At 45.5% G+C, this 23,379-nt stretch overlaps 1 protein-coding gene across 1 annotated transcript in view; it reads left to right on the top strand.

Moving 5' to 3' along the window:
* HABP2 (hyaluronan binding protein 2) overlaps window positions 1-23,379 on the top strand; it is a 43,730-nt gene that overhangs the window by 4,735 nt on the left and 15,616 nt on the right. Inside the window, exons 2-4 of the mRNA XM_014593408.2 lie at window positions 12,062-12,098; window positions 21,304-21,414; window positions 22,876-22,992. Of these exons, the coding sequence (XP_014448894.1) occupies window positions 12,062-12,098; window positions 21,304-21,414; window positions 22,876-22,992 (265 nt within the window). The remainder of the gene's footprint in view (window positions 1-12,061; window positions 12,099-21,303; window positions 21,415-22,875; window positions 22,993-23,379) is intronic.

Here is a 23,379-nt window from a genome sequence, read left to right as displayed (position 1 = left end):
TCATTAGGGTTTCCTAAATGCAAAAGCAATTCTGCTGTCACAGAGAAACAGCGTGGCAGAATATTCGGCAGCCGGGATTTTAAATAAAACATGCTTTTTCTTCATAATTAATATAACAAGGTTTCCTGGCTTAGGACTTGGCAAAGATCCCAGGAAAAATGGTGGAAGGAGGGGGCTGGTATGACGTGCTTGTGACCCGACAAATAAGTTCCAGAAAGAGTTCGTGCAGAGCGAGCTTTCCTCAGTCAGCCCTTCTCCCAAGGGTACACTCAGTGATTTGCCAAAAACAATAACAACGATGATGAAAAGCCACCAAATTCACTGACAACAGCAACTAATAACAATGATAATAATAATAACAGTAAGCATTTCTCAGTGTTCACAATATGTCAAATTCCGTGTACTCCATGTTTATCATCTCGTTTAAGCTATCCAACAAGGCTATAAGGCCAGGACCAGTGTCCTCACTTTACAGATAAGAAATTAGGCTATAGGAAGTTAAATAATCTGCCCAAGATGGCACCCCTAGGAGGTTACCTGGACTCGAACACAGGTTCTGTGCTTGTAACCACTGTGGTAAAAGTGTCATGCCAGACGCTACCCAAGACAAACGAGACGGTTGACTGTGATATCAATAATGCTGAGCTGGGCCCAGCCTCAGATTCCAGGCTCCAGTAGGAAAAACAGGTTCTCCTACCTGGAGGCTTCCACAACAGCCCTGAATCTCTATGACTCCAGAAGGATTCAGTCTAGCCAGGTAGCTAACGTATTAGTTCAATGTTTCTAAAATTTTAGTCATGAATGTACCCACCTTCAGGCATTTTGCCCAAACTCAAACTACTTTCTTAGTACTTTTGATATTCAGACTCTCCTCTTCTCTACCTAAGTTGATTTACTTTTAAGGGAAATCATCAGTACTCTATCATAGTGCTCCCTTATCTGTGACTATTTCCTGGTCACAGTTTCAGTTACCCCATTTTCAGTTACCCATGGTCAATCACATCCCAGAAATATTAAATGGAACATTCCAGAAATAAACACTCCATAAGTTTTAAATGGGGCACCATTTTCGGGTGTAAAGGAATCCTGTGCCACCCTGCACCATCTCACCCAGAAGGTGACTCATCCTTTGACCACTGTACCCATGATGTATATTCTAAGTGACTGTTCCTCACGCTACAGCTGTCTAAGTTAGAAGATCAAGGCGTAGTGTATATAGTTGGGTACTATTCATGAATTCGAGCACCCACTGGAGGTCTTGGAACTATCTCCTGAGAATAAGGGGGCTACTGTACATGAAAAATTAAAGAAAACTGAACAATGTCATTGAATCGTCTAGCTGGTTGCCATTGTTATGCTAGATACCCAAGCCTGAGGCCTGCTCTCCTTGGTCGAAGAGGATGATTAGTAAGAGATAGAGGACCTAGACATACCAGCCCCTCGTCGAATCTTTCCCTGTGGTGGGACTGGAAAGGAAGTCAGTACATTTGAGAAGGGGGCACCTTTTTGTCTTTTTTTTTTTTTTTTTGAGAGATTTTTGCCATATGGCACGTGTGCTTGCCAGAGAGAAAAAGAGAAACAGGGAGACAAAAATGAAGAAATCACCCCCCAGTGGGGATGGCCACACTGCAATCCCTTCTCCCCCATTCTTCTGTCAGGATTTTGGACACACACGCACTTGCACCCAGCATGAGTTTCAAGACGCTGGGTCTGGGTCTCCAACCATAGTCTACTATGTAACCATTATGCCATCTGCTGATCCCAGGGAGTGCCTTTCTTACACCATGTTTTGATGTTATTTCATGACCTGGCCAGGCACCACCTAAATCAACTCAAATACCAGCAGAGACTCACACCTTGCACCACAGAAAATAAAGAAATGAGGACAGCATCAGTGGTGGAGTGGCTCCCAGTAGAGGGCAGTTACTTTTCTGAAACCCAGGACCCTTTGCTGGAGACTGATTGGCCAAGAATGTTCCTGTAGGTGTTTGTACCCATGCAATGGGCCCTGACTCAGACAGTTCTGTTGTTTTGTCTGCTTATTTGCCTTTCCAAAGGGCTTCTGAGTGAGTTATCACATGCAGAAAGGAGTATTTGTTTTTACCTAATCTCCTTGTCTAGGATGGCCTTATTCTCCAAACTTGAAACCCTACTCTCTCATTCTTTGGCACAGCTCCCTAAGAAGACATATTTGTACAGAGATTTCTCACCAAAAGCTCACCTGAAGAATAACCCATTGCGGGAACCAGCAGTTACTGTAATGGCTATGTCGCTGACTCCCATGTAGTCGATCGTGGTTTGCATCCCGGAGCCGGTGGCTTAAAACTCATGCCGGGCGCGTATGCGTGAGTGCCCAAGATTCCGAGAGGAGAATGGAGGAGAAGGGATTGTGGCGTGGCCATTCTCCCTGTGGGGTGATATCTCTCTTTCTGTCTCTATGTCTCTCTCTGTCTGTCTGGCGAGCACACGCGCCCTATAGTGAAAATCTCTCCAAAAAAAAAAAAAAGAATAACCCATTGCAAATGCTCTACTCTCTGGAGCAACCAAATCCCTTTGAATAACACATCATACTAGGTAAAGAAATTCTTACTTTTATAATTGAGGAAGCTGAGGCACAGAGTGGTTCAACAACTTGCACAGAAGCAAAGACAGGTCCTGAGTCTCCTTGGCCAGCAGCTTCATGCTCAGGCGACCTGTGTATTATTGGCCAAGGGCAGTCATCTGGGCACTGGCTGAAAATGCATGTTCTGGGCCCAAAGCCCACAAAAGCACAACCTCTACACAGTGGCTTCAGGAATCTGTATTTCTGTCGAGTTCTCAAGATTAGCACATTGATTTGAGCTCCAGTGTCTTTTTTTTTTTTTCAATTGCCAGAGAGTACATACACTCACCAGAGGAAAACAGCAAGAGACAAAGAGTGAGAGAGAGAGAAAGCACCCCCAGTAGGGCATGTTATGCCATTAGATTGTCAGAAACATTGTGATGGATGTTTCTGTTTCTTTATGCAAAAAATGCATGCTTTCTCAACAACCCAATACAATCCTTTCTCCTCCATTTCTCCCTCCTTCTGGGATTTCAGATATACATGCACACATGTACAGTGAGGTCTTTAAGTTGCCAGGGCCTGGGTTCAAACTGTGATCAGCCATGTGGGATCTGGCTACTTTAGCCACTAGGATATAGGGCTGGCCCACCAGTGTCTTTAAAATGGCAGTCCCCAGATGAGATTTTTCTCTGTTCCCCAGCCTCTGCCCCATCACTGCCTACCATCGCCGTGTGAAGATGCAGCCCAGCCCCGAATGAGCTGAGCAGGGGTCTGAATCAGCTGATAGGAATTTAGAGCAGGGAAACAGCACAGAGTCTCCCTGAGCCAGGCACGGGTGCTCAGTGTCACAGCCAGGCCTGGGCCTGAGTCCCTGCCTATATCCATCCATGTTCTTACACAAACACTTCAGCAAGGTGAGCCTCAGCTTCCTCCTCTGCAGATGAAGGCTCTAGGCCAGATCCCCTCTACGATGCCTCCTGCTCTATCACTGTGGTCCTGTGAACAGCTTCACCCATGTTCTCAGGAAGAAAAGGCCCACATGGAGTGCTGGCCAGTGCCCTCTCCTTTAACTTCCAAATTTCCCCATTAAAACCTTTCCCCACTTGGCCTGAGCTTCAGGTTAAAGCTAAACCACAGAAAATGACCAATCCTGAGACAACATTGAACAATTCCTGTGCTAAAGCAAGAAAGGCAAGATTCTGGTGACTAAAATTTGAAGTGGCACCATTTGCAACTATTAAGATGACTATAATTTTTTTTTTTGAGAGGTTTTCGCTATAGGGCACGTGTGTTCGCCAGACAGAGAGAGACATAGAGACAGAAAGTGAGAAATCACCCCTCAGGGGGGATGGTCACGCCGCAATCCCTTCTCCTCCATTCTCCTCTCGGGATCTTGGGCACGCACGCACACGCACCCGGCATGAGTTTTAAGCCACCGGGTCTGGGACGCGAACCGTGGTCAACTACGTGGGAGTCCAGCAACATAGCCATTACGCTAACTGCTGGTTCCCAAGATGACTATAATTTTTAAAATGAAAAATAGCAAGTGTTGGTGGGATGTGAATAGGAAGCCTTCTGCATTGCTGATGGAAATATAAAATGGTACAACCACTGTGAAAAGCAGCATGGCAGTTCCTAAAAGCGTTAAACTATGACTACCATAGGACCCAGTGACTTCACACCTAGGTATATACACCCAGAAGAATTGAAAACAGGAACTAAAACAGATAGCATGCACCCATGTTCATGGCAGTATTATTCACAAGAGCCCAAAAGTTCAAACATCTCAAGTGTCCATACACAGATGAAGGAATAAATAAGGTGTGTTAGAGAAAGAAAGAGAGAAAGAGAGACTGGAATACTATTCAGCCACTAAAAGCCAAAGCTTGATAAATGCTATAACACAAATGAACCTTGAAATTATTATGCAGAATGAAGTAAATCCATTCACAGAGGGTAGATATTGTGGGGTTCCATTTATATAAGATACCTATAAGGAAATTCAGAGGCAGAAAACCTAATAGAGGTTACCAGGGGTGGCAAGGAGGAGGTTATTATTTAATGGGTAGTCTTTGTTGGAGATGATGAAAAAGTTTGGAGTACTGATAGTGGTGGTGGTTATGCAACATTATAAATATAATCGGCAACACTGAACGGTACACTTACAAATTGTTAAAATGATAAATATTGGGTTATGTATACTTTATCACAACCAAGAAGAAAATCGAAGGACTGGGTGTCTGGGTATACCCACTGTGCTCACAACATAACTTAGGCTGGCAGCAAGAGCCAGAGCAGAGAGGAGGGGATGGAGGAGTTCCTGAGCTGGTCACTAGGACAGTGGAAAGTCTTTGTCCTGTGCCACTTTCACCACTGGCATTGAGCTCTTTGTCCAGCAGTGGGAAATGTCCCTGTGGACACTTGTCCTTGTCCACCTTGCAGCCAGTAGCTCAGCCTCGCTTGGCCATAGTGCAGAGTCTTTTCCTGCTCAGCTGCCCTTGACATAATGCACTTCCCTCTACCCCCTGTCCTACTGGTTGGCAACATCTGGTCTACCATGAGGTACGTGGTAGACCATCTGAGAAGAAAAGGATAACTGGGATTACAACCCCAGTCTTTTATCTATAAGGCAAAAAACTTCTCTTCTATTGGTTCATTCTGAGCTGACCCTCTGGACCTAAGGACAGATCTAACCCCATCTCCCCTCTCCACTGCCTCCCAGCCCTCTGAGAACATTTTCCATCAACTAACTCTGGAATACATCAACGAAGACTTGCAGCCTCAGCTTCTGCGTTTTGTTTTCCAGAAGGTTTGGGATTTTGAAAGGCAGAGGAAGAATTTGAATTGAAATCATCACTGGATTAATGATAATACAAAATAGACTAGACCTTGATACCTCCCCACTCCCACCCCCTACTGCCCCAAGGAGATTACACTATAAATCACTAAGTCTAGAGACATAGGATCCTTCTTTACCTTTCTCTCCCCTCCTTCACTAACAAAACTTGGTCCTAGAAGACCAGACCTTGAGATAAGTTCTCTGGTTATTAGGGGGAATTGAACTTTTCTAAGGGCCTGCTCCTAACCTCAGGAAGGTTCAGAGTCCTGAGCGATGGATCCATTGAGAAAACAAAAGTATGGAGTAGAAAGACCAACAGTCGCATTTAGAGTAGGCTCTCCGAAAGTATTACAAAACACCAACCTTTCCATGTGCAAGAAGCAGCTGTGTCCAGCCCTCTAAGAGGAGGTGGGTGGGCGGTGACCCCATACCTTAGCCCCTCAGAGACTAGGAATGCAAGTGTAAAAGGAGTGGGCAGTGGGTTTTGCCTGCCTTTTGCCTGCCTTTTGCTCTGGGTAGAGATGCTTGTTGTGTTTGCTACAGTCGACTGCTGAGACTTGATCTGACTCCCCAGCTGTTACTGGGGCCAAGTGGCCCTCTCTATAGCTAGCCTTCAGCAGGTGGCATAGGGGTTAAGGCACTAGACTCCCACATGGCCGACCATGGTTTGAGTCCCAGACATGGTGGCTTGAAACTCATACCGGATGTGTATGTGCGTGCCCAAAATCCCAGGAGGAGAATGCCATCCTCCCTCGGGAGTGATTTCTCATGTGCCCTCCTTCTGTATCTCTGTGTCTCTCTCTCTGGCTAATGCACATGCCTTATAGCAAAAAACAAAAACAAAAACAAACAAACAAACAAAAAACCTAAAAGAGAAAGAAAGCAAGCTTCAAGAACAGAAGCTCTGCTATTTGAACTTGGTTTAAATGCTGCTCCTCTTAACATGAGGAAGTTCTCTGTGCCCTTCTCTGTCCCTGGGTTACGATGCCTGCATCCTCCTCGTCTCTCACTCCTTGCAGCAGTGGTGATGGTGGCAGAGATGACAATGTAAGGCTGATTCCGATACTGCCTGGCGCCAGCATTGGCCAGCTGAGTTACTTCAGGCAACTTAATCTCCACAAACCTCAGTTTTCTCACCTCTAAGATGGATGTCATAATAGCAGCTGAATTACCTGGTATTATGTGCAAATAACCAAGACCAAGTACATGTAAAACATTCCGCATACCCTTTGGCACATCGTCAGCTCCTAGTTAACGTGAGTTAAGATCATAATACTCCCCTTTTTCTTCTCCTTAGTTATCTCCCTCCCTCGCCTCCTGCGCTGATCTTCTTCTCTGGACTTGCAAGTCCCAGGAGTGAGAGTTCTGTCATTCTCTGTCACTATAGAAACTTTGACTGGAATGATGGGTCTGGAGGAAGCAACTGCTGTGTCCATCCTCCCCACTTGCACCAACCAAACTTGTCCTAGAAGACCAGATCTTGAGATAAGTTCTTTGGTTATTAGGGAGAACTGAAATCTGGTAAGGACCTGCTCCTAACCTCAGGAAGGTCCAGAGTCCTGAGCCATGGATCCATTGAGAAAACCCAAATGTGGAGAAGGACCAGCAGTTGGATTTAGAGTGGGCACTCCATTCTAAATCCTGCACCACCATCCCCAGGTTGGTTTCAGGGGTCCCAGTGTGTGACAGAAATAACCAGTGATTGGCCTGGCCTTTCCCTTAAAGTCTGCAGGTACCCAACCTGGGTTTGGGCTGCCAGCTCCACGCTGCAGCTCAGCCTCTCTCTGTGGGCAGATGCAGTGAGTCACGACCCAAACCGGCCTGCTTCCATCCCTGAGACCCCTGCCATGCTGCTCAGGCTGTGCAACTTGGCAGCAACACCTTTAGACTCCTTGAGAGCCCAGGTCTCAAAAACCAGCCCAGCCCTGGAAGTTTTGTCTTGCTTTTTGTTTGCTTTCCTTCCAAGAACGCCAGCTCCTAAGAAGGGCACGTCTGCCACCTGCTGACTGTGAGCAGCATGACACCTGGCTGTCACTCAGGATTCCGCTAGAGCCAAGACTTGGGGATCTGGCCCAGATACAAGTCCTGAAGGGCCCTTTCCAGCTGGGACCTGAGGAAAGATGTCCTCTGAGGCCCTCTCTCCATCCTGCCCATTTCTCAGGGCTGACAGTAGCCAGGTGTGCCTGCCTATTCAGCTCAAATAGTAAACTTCATCGGGTATCTTTTTTTTTCAAAGAGAGATTTTTGCTTTAGGGTGCATGCACTCGCAGAAAGATAGAGAGAGATAGACAGAAAGCGAGAGATCTCCACCCAGGGGGACCAGCAGTTGGCATAATGGTTATGTCGCTGGACTCCCAGGTAGTCGACCGCGGTTCAAGTCCTGGACCCAGTAGCTTAAACTCATGCCAGGCTGGACCAGCAGCTACCATAATAGCTATGTCGCTGGACTCCCATGTGGTTGACCACAGTTCGAGTCCCAGACCTGGTGGCTTAAAACTCACACCGGGCACGTGTTTGTGCGTGCCCATGATCCCAAGAGGAGAATGGAAGAGAAGGGATTGCGGCGTGGCCATCCTCCCTGGGGGGGGGATTTCTCCCGTTCTTTACTTTCTGTCTCTCTGTCTCTCTCTGTCTGTCTGACAAGCCCACGTGCCCTATGGCAAAAACCTCTCCAAAAAAATAAATAAATAAAAATAAATAAATAAACTCACGCCGGGTGCATGTGCGTGTGTGCCCAAGATCCCAAGAGGAGAATGGAGGAGAAGGGATTGCAGCATGGCCATCTCCGCGGGGGGTGAGTTCTTGCTTTCTGTCTCTCTGTCTCTGTCTTTCTGGTGAGCGCATGCGCCCTATAGCAAAAACCTCTAAAAAAACAAAAAAGAGAGCGATTCCCCTCCCCCCAGGGAGGATGACCATGCCACAATCTCTTTTCCTCCATTCTCCTCTTGGGATTTTAGGAACGCATGCACGTATGCCCAGCGTAAGTTTCGAGCCACCAGGCCTGAGATCTGAAATGCCATTGACCATGTGGGCGTCCAGAGCCTTAACCACTATGCCACCTGCTGGCCCCTTCATCAGATATCTTTTTAGGATTTAGGGAAACAGGTAGAGAGGGATGGGCCCTTGTTCTTGAGGGCATACTCCATGGAGGGAAGGTGGGAAAGAGCACAAAGACCAGGTCCAAGGCACAGTTGGCTGGCTGTGATGAGGGCGAGACTGACGAAGAGGCAACATCAGTCCTTGGGATCCCTTCATGCCCCTCTTTTGGCACTATCCTGGGACCCACATCCAGAGGAAGGATTAATTTCAGACACTTCCTGTTCAAGCAAGCATCCCAGACCCGGGAACATCCCGAAGACCTGAACTGCCAGGCTGCCTCACTACTGAGCCCACTCCCACCCCCCAATCAAAAGCCTGTCCCTTTCTCACTCCCTGCAAGAACAGGGCAGGAGGACAGAGAGGTGATTAAACTGAAGCTCAGTTCTCGGTAACAAATGGTTTCTCTTCCTATCTTTGCACTCCTTTCCCTTCCCCAACATTTTATTTTGACATTTTTCAAACCTACATAAAAGTGGAAAGAATAATGCAACAAATACCCTTCACCCAGTTAGATGCAACAATTATTAACATTTTGTCACATTTGATTTCTAGGACATTTTCTACAAAACCACAAAAACCATTTTCCATCCACTGTCTAGAAATTCAACATTGACATAATAATACTATCAAAGTCTGTATTCAAATTCCTCAATTGTCTTTAAATATCCTGTATAGCTGTTTGTTCATTTGTTTGTTTGCTATTTCTTTTTTGCCATAGGGTACATGCACTTGCCAGAGAGAGAGAAAGAGAGAGAGAGAGAAGGATGAGAAATAACCCCCCTCAGGGGGGATGGTGATGCCACAATCCCTTTGCCTCCATTCTCTTCTCAGGATTCTGTGCACACACACACACACACACACACACACACACACACACAAACTCAGCATGATTTTCAAGCCACCAGGTCCAGGACTTAAACCGTGGTTAGCCATGTGGGAGTTTAGAACCTTAACCACCACGCCACCTGCCAGCCCTCCTTTATATATATATGTATATATATATATATAAAATCTGGAATCTAATCAAGGATTAATACTACATTTAGTTGTTATATCTCTTAATGAAGAACAATCCTCCCATCCTTTTTGTCTTTCTGATGTTGACAGTTTTGTGGTGTCTAGGCTCCTTGTTTTATAGAATGCCCCACCATTTGGATCCCTTGTGATCCTCATACACAGATCCAAGATAAGCAAGATGGTCTAGAATACTATTTGTTGATGTGTCCTCAGTACATCGTATCAGGATCCATTCTTTCTGTTTATATCACCTGCCTACTTCTCAAAATAGTTTAAGAAAGACTATCATACAGAGGATTAAAACTTCTTCTGGGGAGTAGAAGAAGAAAATACACCAAACTGTCCAGACTGATGTGGTTACTGGGAAGATGCGTCATGTTGATCTCAGCTTTCTGGCAGCCAGACCAGAAGGGAAATCTGTTCAGTGACAGAAATCTCCTTCCTTTCTTTCTTTCTCTCTTTCTTTCTTTCTCTCTTTCTTTCTTTCTTTCTTTCTTTCTTTCTTTCTTTCTTTCTTTCTTTCTTCTTTTTCTTTCTTTCTTTCTTTCTCTTTCTTTCTTTGTTCTTTCTTTCTTTCTTTTTTAAGAGAGATTTTCGCTGTAGGTTGCATGCACTTGCTGAAGAGACAGAGAGACAGAAAGTGAGAAATCACCCCCTGGGGAGATGGCCACACTGTAATCCTTTCTCCTTTAGTCTCCTCTTGGAATTTTGGGCATGCACATACAACTGGCGTGACTTTTAAGCCACCAGGTCTGGGTCTCGAATCGTGGTCCACTACGTGGAAGTTCAGCAACATAACCATTACACCATCTGCTAGTCCCAAAATCTCATTTCTTAAATCAGAGGTCAGCAAACTTTTCCCATAAAATGCCAGGTGGTCCATATTTGGGGCTACACTTTCTCTATCACAAGTCTTTTGCCATCACTGTAAGCCACCATAAGCATTGAGTCAACTAATGGTTGTGTTTCAATAAAACTTTATTTACAAAAACACAGCTGCAAGGTTTGGCTCAAGGGCCTTAGTTTGCAAAACCCTGATTTAAGTGAAAGAATATATTTCAGAAATTAAATGGGTAACATTGGCTTTTTCTGCTGAGGTACTGCATTCTGAAAGAAACTGTCCATGTAGTGTTAGATCGTTAGAAAAGGCATGACATATTTTTCTATGCAAAAATGCCTCATGACTTTTCCAATGACCCAATAGTTTATTTAGCAAAAACTTTTTAAGTATTGCAATGTGCCAAGCACTATGCTAGATACTGAATTATCCAGCAATGACAGAACAGCCACTTTCCCAGGCTTTCTGGAGGACAGTCAGCATGAAAGACAGAAGACATGCAAATAAACTAATATAAAACTCCAGGCTGCAATAAGGACTATGGAAGAATGGGTGGGTATAGTTACAAAATAACAAGGGTGAGAGAGGTCATGTGGATAGGTGTTCAGGGAAGGCCTCCTTGAGAAGATGACACTTAAACTGAAACCTACTGAAGGTCCTGGGGGAGGGCTCCTGGGCAGAGGAAACAGCTAGTGCAAAGGCCCTGAGGCGGGAGGAACTTGGCTTGCACTATCTTGAAGCCAAACTCAGCTGGAGCTTACTAAGGAGCAGTGTGAGAAAGGTATATGGCAGGAAGTTCACAGGCCATGGCAGGTGTTTGGATTTTATTTCAAGAACAATGGAAAGTCATTGGAGAGGTTTAAGCATTCATTCATCCTGAATCCCCACGGGCTATTACCCAAGGAAGTCTTCCAGTCTTGAGCATGAATCTTAATGCTATCACAGCTGTGTGACCACAGAGCCCCAACTTTCTCACCTGTAACCAAGGTGAGACTAATACAAGGGGATCTCAGAGAATTTGTGGAAAACTGCAATTAAAGTATGAATTTATTTTGGTGCAAAAAAAGTTTGGAATCCACACAGTTTTGTTTTAACAATATACATCCTTTTCTTTTTTTTGGGGGGGGGTAAGAATTATTTTATTTAACTTTATTTGTTTTATTTTGACCAGAGGAGGACAGAGTGAGAAAGAGAGAGAGAAAGTGAGAAAGCAAGCCACCAGGTCTGGGACTCAAACCATTAGTTGACCATGTGGGAGTCCAGCACCCTTAACCACTATGTCACCTGACAGCCCCAACTATACACATCCTCTATGAAATTTTGAAGGCCCCTTATACAAATATATTCATAAGGATTTTATAAGAATAAGAGAACAAGCAGGCAGAGAGTAGGTTGTAATCTTTATGACCAAGAGGAACATTAACATCTGGGCAGCCACGCCCCACCGAGGAACAGACTAGCACAATAGCCCAGGTCCCCACTGAGGAGGAAGGGCGGTGCCTCAGAGCTCAGCAAGCACAGGAGTGCAGGCGGTGGTGCAGGCAGTGTTTTCATATAACTCCTACCTGACCCCTCCAGCCCTGGTACAGCTGCAGCCCACAGGAAGCGCTCAGCACTCCTGCATCCTGAATATGCTCCTCCAGCTTCCACAAGCTCCAGCAGGCGCCCAGCTGGCTCAGCCCAACCCCTCAACCTTGCCCTCTCTGTTTATCTTGTCTTTCAGTTCTCCCTGACATCTTTACTTGAAGACCTGGACCCAGGTGAGTGTGCTGACTACCAATAACTGGCCGGTCTGGGCAAGAGGAAAACAGGCTGGGCAAGAGGAAAACAGACCCAAGCTTGGTAGAGTTGGAAGGAGCTTGGGATTCAACTGACTCAGGAGTATCCCAGACACCTCTGGGAATTTGCGTAGAAAAATTGCATACATTCAATGTGTTCCATAATTTTGAGCTGCCCAGTGACACCTCTAATTCCCAGTCTCAGGACCCCAAAGGAAAAAACTGCTAATGTAGTTAAAATCCTTCATTTTATAGAGAAGGCAACTGAGGCCCAGAGAAGGAAAGCATCTGATCTCAGGTCACACAGCGCATTGATGGCTGAGATGAGATGAAAAGGCTGAGGCACAGCGAGGATGTGACTGAGCAGAGACTGGCTCCAGACAGGCTGGCCTCATGCCACCCTCACTCAGCCCACCCATTTGGAGGGAAGCCATCATCTCCAGCAGGCAGCTTCTAGCCCAACCCACTCCTGTGATGGCCTGTCTATTACAGGCTCACCCTCTCACCTTTCACTTTCTACTTCTTCTGCCTGGGGCCCAAAGCCCTACCAGGTCCGGTAGGCATCTCCTTCCTACCGCCCTGTCTGGTAGTGATCTCTGGCTCTGGGCCCGAGCCTCCCTTTGCTGCTCTGAGACCAGCAGGTCCCTTTGCTGATGGCCATACCATCATCCATACATGGAGTCAAGGGAGGGCCAAAGTCAAGAGGTGGGAGGAGCTGCCCCTCCCCAGTCTTGATACAGATTGCTCGGGCACCATTAAAGGGGCTCCTCAGTTCTGGTGTGAGAGAGACAGAGCTGCAGAGACTGTGGGGAGACATAGCAGAAGAACGGAGGAGCTCAGAAGACTCAGGGGACCTTACTCTTCAAGTATTTGAAAAATAGCTCAACCCCAGTCTATGAGGCGACTCTGGAAATCCAGAAATACCTTTATCTTGGAACACTTTTCGCCATCTGCTGGAAATTTGTAGAAAAAGATGTCTTCAGCATCCTGGAATTTTGCAGTGAACAACTTGAACAACTGTAAGCAATGTGGCCCTATTGAACAGAAAACATGGAAAAAGGAGGTGATTCATTCTATCTGTCCACAATGTTTGTAGCTATAATTAAATAGACTTGGAAGCTATAGTGTCACTACTGATCTGCAAACAGGAAGAACTTCCTAGCTATGAGTTGTCCAAAAATCTGAAGGGCCTACTGGGCTCTTGGCAGGTCATGAGTTCCCTATCACTGGAGGTATTTAAGCATAGGCCGAAAACTACTCAGTGGGGCATGGAGAATGTTAGATTTAACACTCTGGGATTTGGGGCTCTATGGAACATTCTTCCAATAGCTTCATCTGTTAAGTAGATGAAGAGACCTTAAAGCAGGCAGCCCCTAGCCTCTAGAGTCTGTCTTGAGGTGTTCTGTCAGGCTCTGGCTGTGAAGCAGAGTGAGATGTAGTGGTTGGATCTTTCTGCAAAGAGTAGATTAGGTTTAAAGAACATCCCTGTTAGGTGTTTGATTTAATTTCACATGGGGGCTGTGCTTTGATGGAATTTGTCAGATCTCTGCTGGCCATAGACAACAGCATGGCAAAAGAAATGCCACACTCATGCCCACAGGCAAGCTGCTCCCTTGGTCAGAAACAGGGTATGGCAAGACCTTGCTGGGGGAAAAGGTGCCCAGTCCACAGTCCCCAGTGGGTAGTGGAGGAGGTGGCCATCAAACAGCACAGGCTCTGCCCATCTCCCCAAAGCAGGTGACATGACGACAGCCAGCAGGCCTGCAGAAATGCCTCTTCAAAGCTGGCTTGACTCTGCCCGGCAACACAGGCTGAGCCCATCCATCAGTTGTCCTGCTGCCTGCCAGCTGGGCTCTCTGCTGGGCTTGCCCCGCCAGCCAGATTGGAGGCGTCAAATGCAGGCCGACAGCACTGGGGTTTGGAAGAGGCTCTCGGAGGAGCCGTCCATGCCACGGTGATGGATGACGCCAACAGGGACGACATCCCGGGGATTTTTATTCCGTTCCACACATCTGGCAAGCTCTTTAACCAGAGCAGCTGCAAAGCCCTCATCTCAGGAATGCTGAGCTTTTTCTGAAAGACCCTGAACATGGGCCATGGTAATCCTGGTCAAGGGACCTGAAGCATGTGCCAATGAAGATTTCCCTATGCATGCTACTTCCTGAAAGCTAAAAACCACAGAGTTTCATGAAACACAAATCCACAAGGAGTTCCAGGCTAACAAAATAAAAACAAACAAGACTTGGAGTTGGGTAGCCTGGGTTAGGCCGCCCTCTTACCCTTTGGCCTTGGTTTTTCCTTACCTATAAAGCAGGAATAGTGCTCGTCATGCCATAGGGCTGTTTTAAGGGTAGACAAGATTGTGTGCAGCCACAATTACTTAGTACAGTGTCCGATTCATAGAGAATACTCAACACAAAATAACCAGTTATTACTTTTTATTTCGTTTTATTTTATTTTATTTTATTTATTTTGAGAGAGAGATTTTTGTACAGAGCATGTATGCTCACCAGAAAAATAGACAGAAAGAGAGCAAGAAATCACCCCCCATGGGAGATGGTCATGCTGCAGTCCTTTCTCCTCCACTCTCCTCTTAGGATTTTGGTCAAGCACACACACATGCCCAGCGTGATAGCTCAACCCCAGTCTATGAGGCGACTCTGGAAATCCAGAAATACCTTTATCTTGGAACACTTTTCGCCATCTGCTGGAAATTTGTAGAAAAAGATGTCTTCAGCATCCTGGAATTTTGCAGTGAACAACTTGAACAACTGTAAGCAATGTGGCCCTATTGAACAGAAAACATGGAAAAAGGAGGTGATTCATTCTATCTGTCCACAATGTTTGTAGCTATAATTAAATAGACTTGGAAGCTATAGTGTCACTACTGATCTGCAAACAGGAAGAACTTCCTAGCTATGAGTTGTCCAAAAATCTGAAGGGCCTACTGGGCTCTTGGCAGGTCATGAGTTCCCTATCACTGGAGGTATTTAAGCATAGGCCGAAAACTACTCAGTGGGGCATGGAGAATGTTAGATTTAACACTCTGGGATTTGGGGCTCTATGGAACATTCTTCCAATAGCTTCATCTGTTAAGTAGATGAAGAGACCTTAAAGCAGGCAGCCCCTAGCCTCTAGAGTCTGTCTTGAGGTGTTCTGTCAGGCTCTGGCTGTGAAGCAGAGTGAGATGTAGTGGTTGGATCTTTCTGCAAAGAGTAGATTAGGTTTAAAGAACATCCCTGTTAGGTGTTTGATTTAATTTCACATGGGGGCTGTGCTTTGATGGAATTTGTCAGATCTCTGCTGGCCATAGACAACAGCATGGCAAAAGAAATGCCACACTCATGCCCACAGGCAAGCTGCTCCCTTGGTCAGAAACAGGGTATGGCAAGACCTTGCTGGGGGAAAAGGTGCCCAGTCCACAGTCCCCAGTGGGTAGTGGAGGAGGTGGCCATCAAACAGCACAGGCTCTGCCCATCTCCCCAAAGCAGGTGACATGACGACAGCCAGCAGGCCTGCAGAAATGCCTCTTCAAAGCTGGCTTGACTCTGCCCGGCAACACAGGCTGAGCCCATCCATCAGTTGTCCTGCTGCCTGCCAGCTGGGCTCTCTGCTGGGCTTGCCCCGCCAGCCAGATTGGAGGCGTCAAATGCAGGCCGACAGCACTGGGGTTTGGAAGAGGCTCTCGGAGGAGCCGTCCATGCCACGGTGATGGATGACGCCAACAGGGACGACATCCCGGGGATTTTTATTCCGTTCCACACATCTGGCAAGCTCTTTAACCAGAGCAGCTGCAAAGCCCTCATCTCAGGAATGCTGAGCTTTTTCTGAAAGACCCTGAACATGGGCCATGGTAATCCTGGTCAAGGGACCTGAAGCATGTGCCAATGAAGATTTCCCTATGCATGCTACTTCCTGAAAGCTAAAAACCACAGAGTTTCATGAAACACAAATCCACAAGGAGTTCCAGGCTAACAAAATAAAAACAAACAAGACTTGGAGTTGGGTAGCCTGGGTTAGGCCGCCCTCTTACCCTTTGGCCTTGGTTTTTCCTTACCTATAAAGCAGGAATAGTGCTCGTCATGCCATAGGGCTGTTTTAAGGGTAGACAAGATTGTGTGCAGCCACAATTACTTAGTACAGTGTCCGATTCATAGAGAATACTCAACACAAAATAACCAGTTATTACTTTTTATTTCGTTTTATTTTATTTTATTTTATTTATTTTGAGAGAGAGATTTTTGTACAGAGCATGTATGCTCACCAGAAAAATAGACAGAAAGAGAGCAAGAAATCACCCCCCATGGGAGATGGTCATGCTGCAGTCCTTTCTCCTCCACTCTCCTCTTAGGATTTTGGTCAAGCACACACACATGCCCAGCATGAGTTTCAAGCCTCTAGATCTGAGACTTGAACCACAGTTTGCCATGTGGGAGTCCAGCAACATAACCATTAGGCCATCTGCTGGTCCCAATAACCAATTATTAATGTTATTTGGGTTAACTCAGGATATTCTTACTGTACTTCCTGCTCATTTCCTTTTTTAGAATAAAAAGAAAAGGTTGGAGATTTTTGCCATAGGGTGTGTGTGCTCACCAGACAGAGAGAGATAGAAACAGTGAGAGAGAAGATGGCCATGCCTCAATTCCTTTTCTTCCATTCTCCTCCTGGAATGTTGGGTATGCATGCACATGCCTGGAGTGATTTCGAAGCCACTGGGTCCAGGACTCGAACCATAGTCAGACGTGTGGGAGTCCAGCAACATAACCACTATTCCATCTGCTGGGCCACTTAATGATCATTTCTAAAACTAGACCTTGATAGACAAATACATAAGGATTTCTTTTTATACCTAATATATTGGGACTTTGGAAAAGTCGTGATATATTTTTACATAGCAAAACAGAAAAATACACCATTATTTTTTCAACGACCCAATAAAATTCTCCTGTCAGCTGCCCATTTCCCCACCAAAGTGCTTCCCTTTTCGAGGGCTGGGACAAAGTCTTGGGTAATCTGCATTAAATCCAGAGTGTTTGTCTACTATCTACCAGTGGAACCACATTTCATGACAGGCTGCAATCCCACTCTACCTGGAAAAGCACTTGGACACGTTTCTGCCTTCCTACAATTCATCAGGCATTTTCTCCACTAAAAGCTGTGACCCAAATCTCACTTAGTTTCTTTTCTCAATTTCCCATTTTCTCAGCTGCCAGCAGACACCATCTTTGCTGGCAAAGCTCTGCACTTGGCAGTGAGAAAGCAGGGAGACGTGGCCGCAGAGGGAAAAGTCAATCTGTCACACACATCCATTAAGTGTGTGAGGGCCCTGCACTGGGCACTGGGAAGTAGAAAGAGGAATAGAAATGACCCTTGCTCTTAAGAAATCAGCTCTCTAATTGGAGGAAACAAATAAGATGGGCTAAGTTAATAACTAACCCTGAGAGAGGGACCATCAGAGCCCAGTCATCACACCTAAATCTGTAGCTTAACTGAGATACTGAGGAATGCTTTTTGCTTCTGAAATTCCTGTTATACTGGTAACCCAATATCAACCAAGTCCTGTGTGTCTGTTTGTTATTATTGCAAAATCACAACCCCAAACTCAGTGGCTTAAACCATCAATCACGTATTTAGATACTAATTCTTTGGAGTCCAGAACTGGGCAGTTCTTCTGGTCTGGATTGGGCTCAGCTGATCTTGGGTGGGCCTCATAAGTGTCTGCAGTCAACTGGTGGTTTGACTGAGGTCTCATTTTGCTGACCTTGGCGAGACTTTTTCATATGTCTGAGGCCTTCGCTGGGACCGCAGCTGCTCACACATCCTCTAATGTTCTTGCAGGCTGTTCACATGGGAGTCACAGAGATCCAGGAGAAATGTGGGGAGTGAGAAAGCATACCAGACTTCTTGAGGCTCAGGATTTGCACTGGCCCATTGTCCTTCTACCATATGCTATTGACCAAAGAAAGTCCCAAGGCCAGCCAAAACTCCAAAGGTGGGGAGATTGACTCCATCTCTTGGTCAAAGTACTACAAAGTCACATTGTGACTGTGGGTATATAGAGGGGAAGAGAATCAAGAGTTAGTTGTATACTTATATCAAACCAGAATTCCACAGTGGAATTTGAGGCAACAGGACCTAGACTTGGCCACTTCTTGTTCTCTAGTTCTTTACCACCCTATCATCTCCTTCCTTGACTGGTTTTCTTCCCCTATTCAAAGGCTGGAGGCTCCTTTAAGGATAAGGCCACATATTGCTCTTATTTGTCTCTCTCTACTGTCTCCAATGCCATTCTATATCTGCTGTCCTTCATGGCCCATTGCAGGGGCACGATACAAGTTTCTTACATAGGCAATAGGATTAAGAGCCAACAACATAATGGAAAACACAGAATAAGCTTTAAGTTTGGAGGAGGAGAAACTCTTCTAAGGGATGCTTTCAAAATATGTTGCAGCCCACCCCAAACGTAAAGGATTTGGATGCCCTGCCTTGCACGGCCCTCTGTGAGAGCTTCTGCACTGATGGTCTGAGGAGGCTGAGTCCCTGCTGGTTCTACCCACCTCAGCCAAGGACTCTGGATTGTAGAGAATGGTGGCAACTCACTGCCTGTTTAGCAGGAATATGATTCAATTCCTTCCTTAGCTTCTCTGGGAGATGAACGGATCTTGTTAATGGGACTGAATTCAAGTCAAAATCCACCAACGGACGCCCCTCATCCCCTATCCATCTCCCATCACTTGGAAAAGTTACACATCTTATCCACATTCACATCTTTCCCATTTACCAGCATCTGCAAAGGAGGTAATTCTTAACAGCCTAGCCAAGATTAGCTAGCTAGTCTGACCTCCAACCTGGGGAAGCGATGGGAGAAATTATAGGAGCAACTTGTCTATAGGGCACTTATCTCTAAACATTTGTTGGAAAGCAAAAATAAATTCTCCAAAGAAAGAAAAGAAATAAACGATGAGATCTTCTCATTACCAAATCCCATTGTCTCTCTCAAATGTCAGTTTGAAATCTTTCATGTCAAACTCAGAAAAACATTTTTTCCCCTCATTCTCTTTCTCTGCGTTATCGTGCTAGATGGAAGGAAACTTTATTTGCTCCAGGAAGACAATGGCCTTATCTTCAGCCTAGATCCTCATCCCTAGAAAGGTGGCCTCCTCTGGGAGCATTCTCATAGTGGGGAAAAGCAGCTCACGAGAAATAATGAGCAAGCAAAGGGAGTCTTGACTTGACACTGTGATAAATGAGGTGAAACTTTGGCAAGGAACCAGAGTTGGTGTATTCAAAAAAGAAATAAAAAGATAGTTCCATTTTAATGGGAAATATGAAACAGCCATTGTGCAAAAGTCGATTTTTCAAAAGCCAAGTAGATAAAGACTATAATGGAATGACTGAGAGACGAGTAAGATAATGTGCTTGATAACCGGGCTTAGGTAAAGTGCCATCCTCCAAGCCATCAGCTGGCTCTGTCGGAGTGCCTTTTCAAGTCAGCTATCTGCATTTGCTCCTGCCTCATTATCATATGCATCTTTGGACAGCTTCTTTACAGCTTCATCTTGCAGACTTGCCATGTTCCCACCTGCTGGAGAGAGCAAAGTCAACTCAACTTTCTTCAAATCCAAAACTTTTCTCCATGAGCCACAGAGCTACCAGCATCTCCTCAGACCCCAGAAGCAAAGAGCTGGAGTCAGCCTTCTACACACCTGCTTTTCCCAGTGACTGGCCTACTGCAATTTTCCATCTGTGGGCAACTCCACACACTGCCTTGTCTTTCAGTGGATGAGATCCATGAACTTTCTCAAGGTTGTCTTTGGGTGATTTCTAATCCTAGCAGAATGGATATTCAATGGGGATGATTGGACACATTTTTTTTTTTGAGAGGTTTTCGCTATAGGGTGTGTGAGCTCTCCAGAAAGACAGAGAGACAGAGAGACAGAAAGCGAGAAATCATCTCCCAGGGGGGCATGGTCATGCTGCAATCCTTTTCATCCATTCTCCTCTCAGGATCTTGGGCACACATGCACATGCGCCTGGCGTGATTTTAAGCCACCAGGTCTGGGACTCCAACCACAGATGATCACAACCAGCGACATAGCCATTACGCTAACTGCTGGTCCCAGGACTGGATACATTTTTGTAAGGGTGAGTGTGGATGATGATGTAAAACACCAGTTGAAGCAGTAGAGAATCATGGTTGAGCTGGTGATTTTTAGTGGTTATATGGAGCTTAGTTCATACCCTGACATCTTTAGCTATGTGACCTTGGGTTGCTCTACCTAAAACGGAGCAAATGATATACCTCTTAGATTTTTATGAGCACAAAATGAGATGGTTCATGTAAAGTGCTTAGCACAGAGTCTGGTACGTAATAGAGGCTTGATAAATATTAGCTGTTATGATGACTCCGTAGGTACACCTTGGCAGTCATTTGATGCCATGACCAAGTAGAAAGTAATGAGTTTCTTTGACTTCATTAAGCTAAGGTGGCTAATAAAGTCCCATTAAAAAATATTACTCACAGCACTACACAGCAGGGCACTCTGCTATCTGATCTGACCCTGGACAGGCACCACATAGGCCCTGGGAACCTGCTAGACCAGTCCTCTTCCTGCTGCTTGAAGATGAGAAAACCAAAGCACCGAGAATTCAATTTGCTTTTCCAAGATCACAGTTTATGAAAAGCCAGGCTTCACTTCTCCCCATTTTTTTGTTTGTTTTTTGTTTGTTTGTTTGTTTGTTTACCATTGGTCACATGCGGTCACCAAAGAGAGAAAGAGAGGGAGAGAGAAAAAATAAGAAAGCTTCCCTAGGGGGATGACCACACCACAATCCCTTTTCTTCCACTCTCCTCTTGGGATTTTGGGTACAAGCACCAAGCATGTTGTGCAAGCTTCAGTGTCCAGGACTTGAATTACATAGTCAGTCATGTGGGATTGGCCACCTTAACCACCATGTCACCTGGCTGGCCCAACTTCTCTCCATTTCGAATCAGGATCTCTTGATCCTTCCTAATGCCAACAAAAAGCCTCACCCTTATACCAACTCCTATCCAGGTGAGAAGCTGGAAAGACATGATTCCTTTTTCAGGAGTTTGAATACTGTAGTGGAAAGGTGTTCAGCTAAATAAAATATTGATTTATTAATGATTAAGGATTCTTCTGTTCTGTCCCTACCTCTGCAGATTGGACACCTGACAACTATGAATACAGCTATGAATATTACAACCAGGAGGAGAATGACAGCAGTACAGCTGCCCACCCCGAGAATCCTGATTGGTATTACACAGAGGAAGGTCAGCACAAAATCTTTGTTCAGGGCCCTTCTGGGAGGAGGTCAACATTCCTGGAGGAGAGCTGATATGTGACCATATGCAAGGGCCTCTTTCTCCCCTTCTCCCCGACCAACATAGTAACATAGGTATCAAATAAATTACTTTAAATTTATATATACTTTTTTTTCCATTAGAATCACATACTATGAGGACTAGGGAGGTTCTTAGAGAACTTCTTCCCTACCGTCAGATGACAGATGACTTCATGAGTGAGGCCAAGAGAGAAGCTGACTTGGTCAAGGTCATACAGAAAGTTAGGGCATCATCATTCAGGCCTCTTGACATTGTCAATAGGCGTCATGTGCAAAATCACTCCCCAGTTAGATCACACCCCAATTTCTAATTATTTAGAAGAGTTGGGATTTGCATGGAGCATTGGATTGTGGCTTTCTCGGTGCTTTAATACTTTCCTTTTCTTCTGCTTTTGCTGTGTTTTGCTTTTGCTTTTCACTATTCAGAAATTTGCATAGTTGTCAGGTTTGTGTGTGTGTGTCTGTAAGTATACACACATGCAGGTGTGTTTCTACCATACTTGTTTTTGTTTGGGGGGGCATCTTAACCCAATAAATAGGACAGAAAGAAAAAATAAGTCGCCTGGTCCAAGCAAGCCATGTGACTAAACCAGAAGAAGGAATGGAAAGCACTTAGCAGCTGGAATAAAAGCTGTGTAACTGTGCGAAGTGGCCTGGAAGGCAGGGCCAAGATACAGGGCATCAGGGGAACATCAGAAGGGACCATCAAAACAAGAGCTGGGCCCAGGGATCCTAGTTCCTGAACCAAAGAACAATGTGTGTGAACAGAAGGATAAAGAATTCCCCAAGGGAAGATCCATTCAGACAACCATGAAAAGCCAAAGGCACAGATGAAATATGACAAAACCTAACTGAACAAGTAGTTGAAGAAAGATGAAGGCCACTGGGTCATTTCCTCCTCGCCGTCAATTCTTCTGTCACCCTCTTGCCTTTGGTCTTCTCTCCTGATGTTCAGAAAGCTCGTGTTTCATTAGGGGTGGGTTTTCTTTCCCCACTCCTGACCTCCACCCCTGGGCACTGGAAGTAGGGGAGGTCTTCATGCCTGTGAAATGCCTTCAGCATCAGAGACAGACCCCAGGGCACTCCCGGCGAGACTGGGAGGAGGAAAACACTGATGAGGGAAAAGGGGAGTTTCTCAATGAGAAAGGCCCCTTCTAAAGCCAGGCTGAGGGGAGACAGACTTGATTCCTTCTCGCTTCTCCTCTTACTAACCTGAAACCTCTCTGGTTGTGTGATTGCAATTTTCCTTGCTCTTTAAGAACAGTATATGTTTTTCCCCCTCTCCCAATCATGGGTTATATAGTGACTTATTTGGGGTTGAGACTGAAATCAGGTGATCAAGTGGAGGCTTCTTACCTGCTGTTCCTTCCCAACACTGACTTCTGTCCAGATGTCTTGGACCCATGCCAGTCAAACCCGTGTGAACATGGTGGGGACTGCCTCGTCAGTGGGAACAACTTCACATGCAGCTGTCCTGCCCCTTTCTCTGGGAGCAGGTGTCAGAAAGGTCAGTGCACCATCACCTAACTCACTCTTCCCTCTGAGTTAAACAAGAGGGGTGGGGAAGGACTGTGTGATTCCCTTGAAAGGATTACAACTGCAGATATTATATTGTACATAATGGATTCCTCTGTGAGGTCACAGGTAGCATCTCATGAAGTCTCCACCCCAACACCGTAAGATGGGAATAGTATATCCACTCTACAGATGAGAAGATTGAGACCAAGAGGGAATTGGAACTGGACTCTAACCAAGACATAATCTAGACGCAGGACTTTGTTTTTACAGCATTTAAATTAACTAAAGAAGAGAAATATTGTCCTTGAATGGGAGAACAGAAAGGATCTCAGGGTTCACAAAGATCTCAGGGTTCACAAAGCCCAATGCTGTCAGA

The sequence above is a fragment of the Tupaia chinensis genome, unplaced genomic scaffold, assembly GCF_000334495.1.
Source record: "Tupaia chinensis unplaced genomic scaffold, TupChi_1.0 Scaffold140534_1, whole genome shotgun sequence".
Lineage (NCBI taxonomy): Eukaryota > Metazoa > Chordata > Mammalia > Scandentia > Tupaiidae > Tupaia > Tupaia belangeri.
The sequence above is the reverse complement of the archived record's forward strand: the minus strand, read 5'-3'. Positions and strand labels throughout refer to the sequence as shown.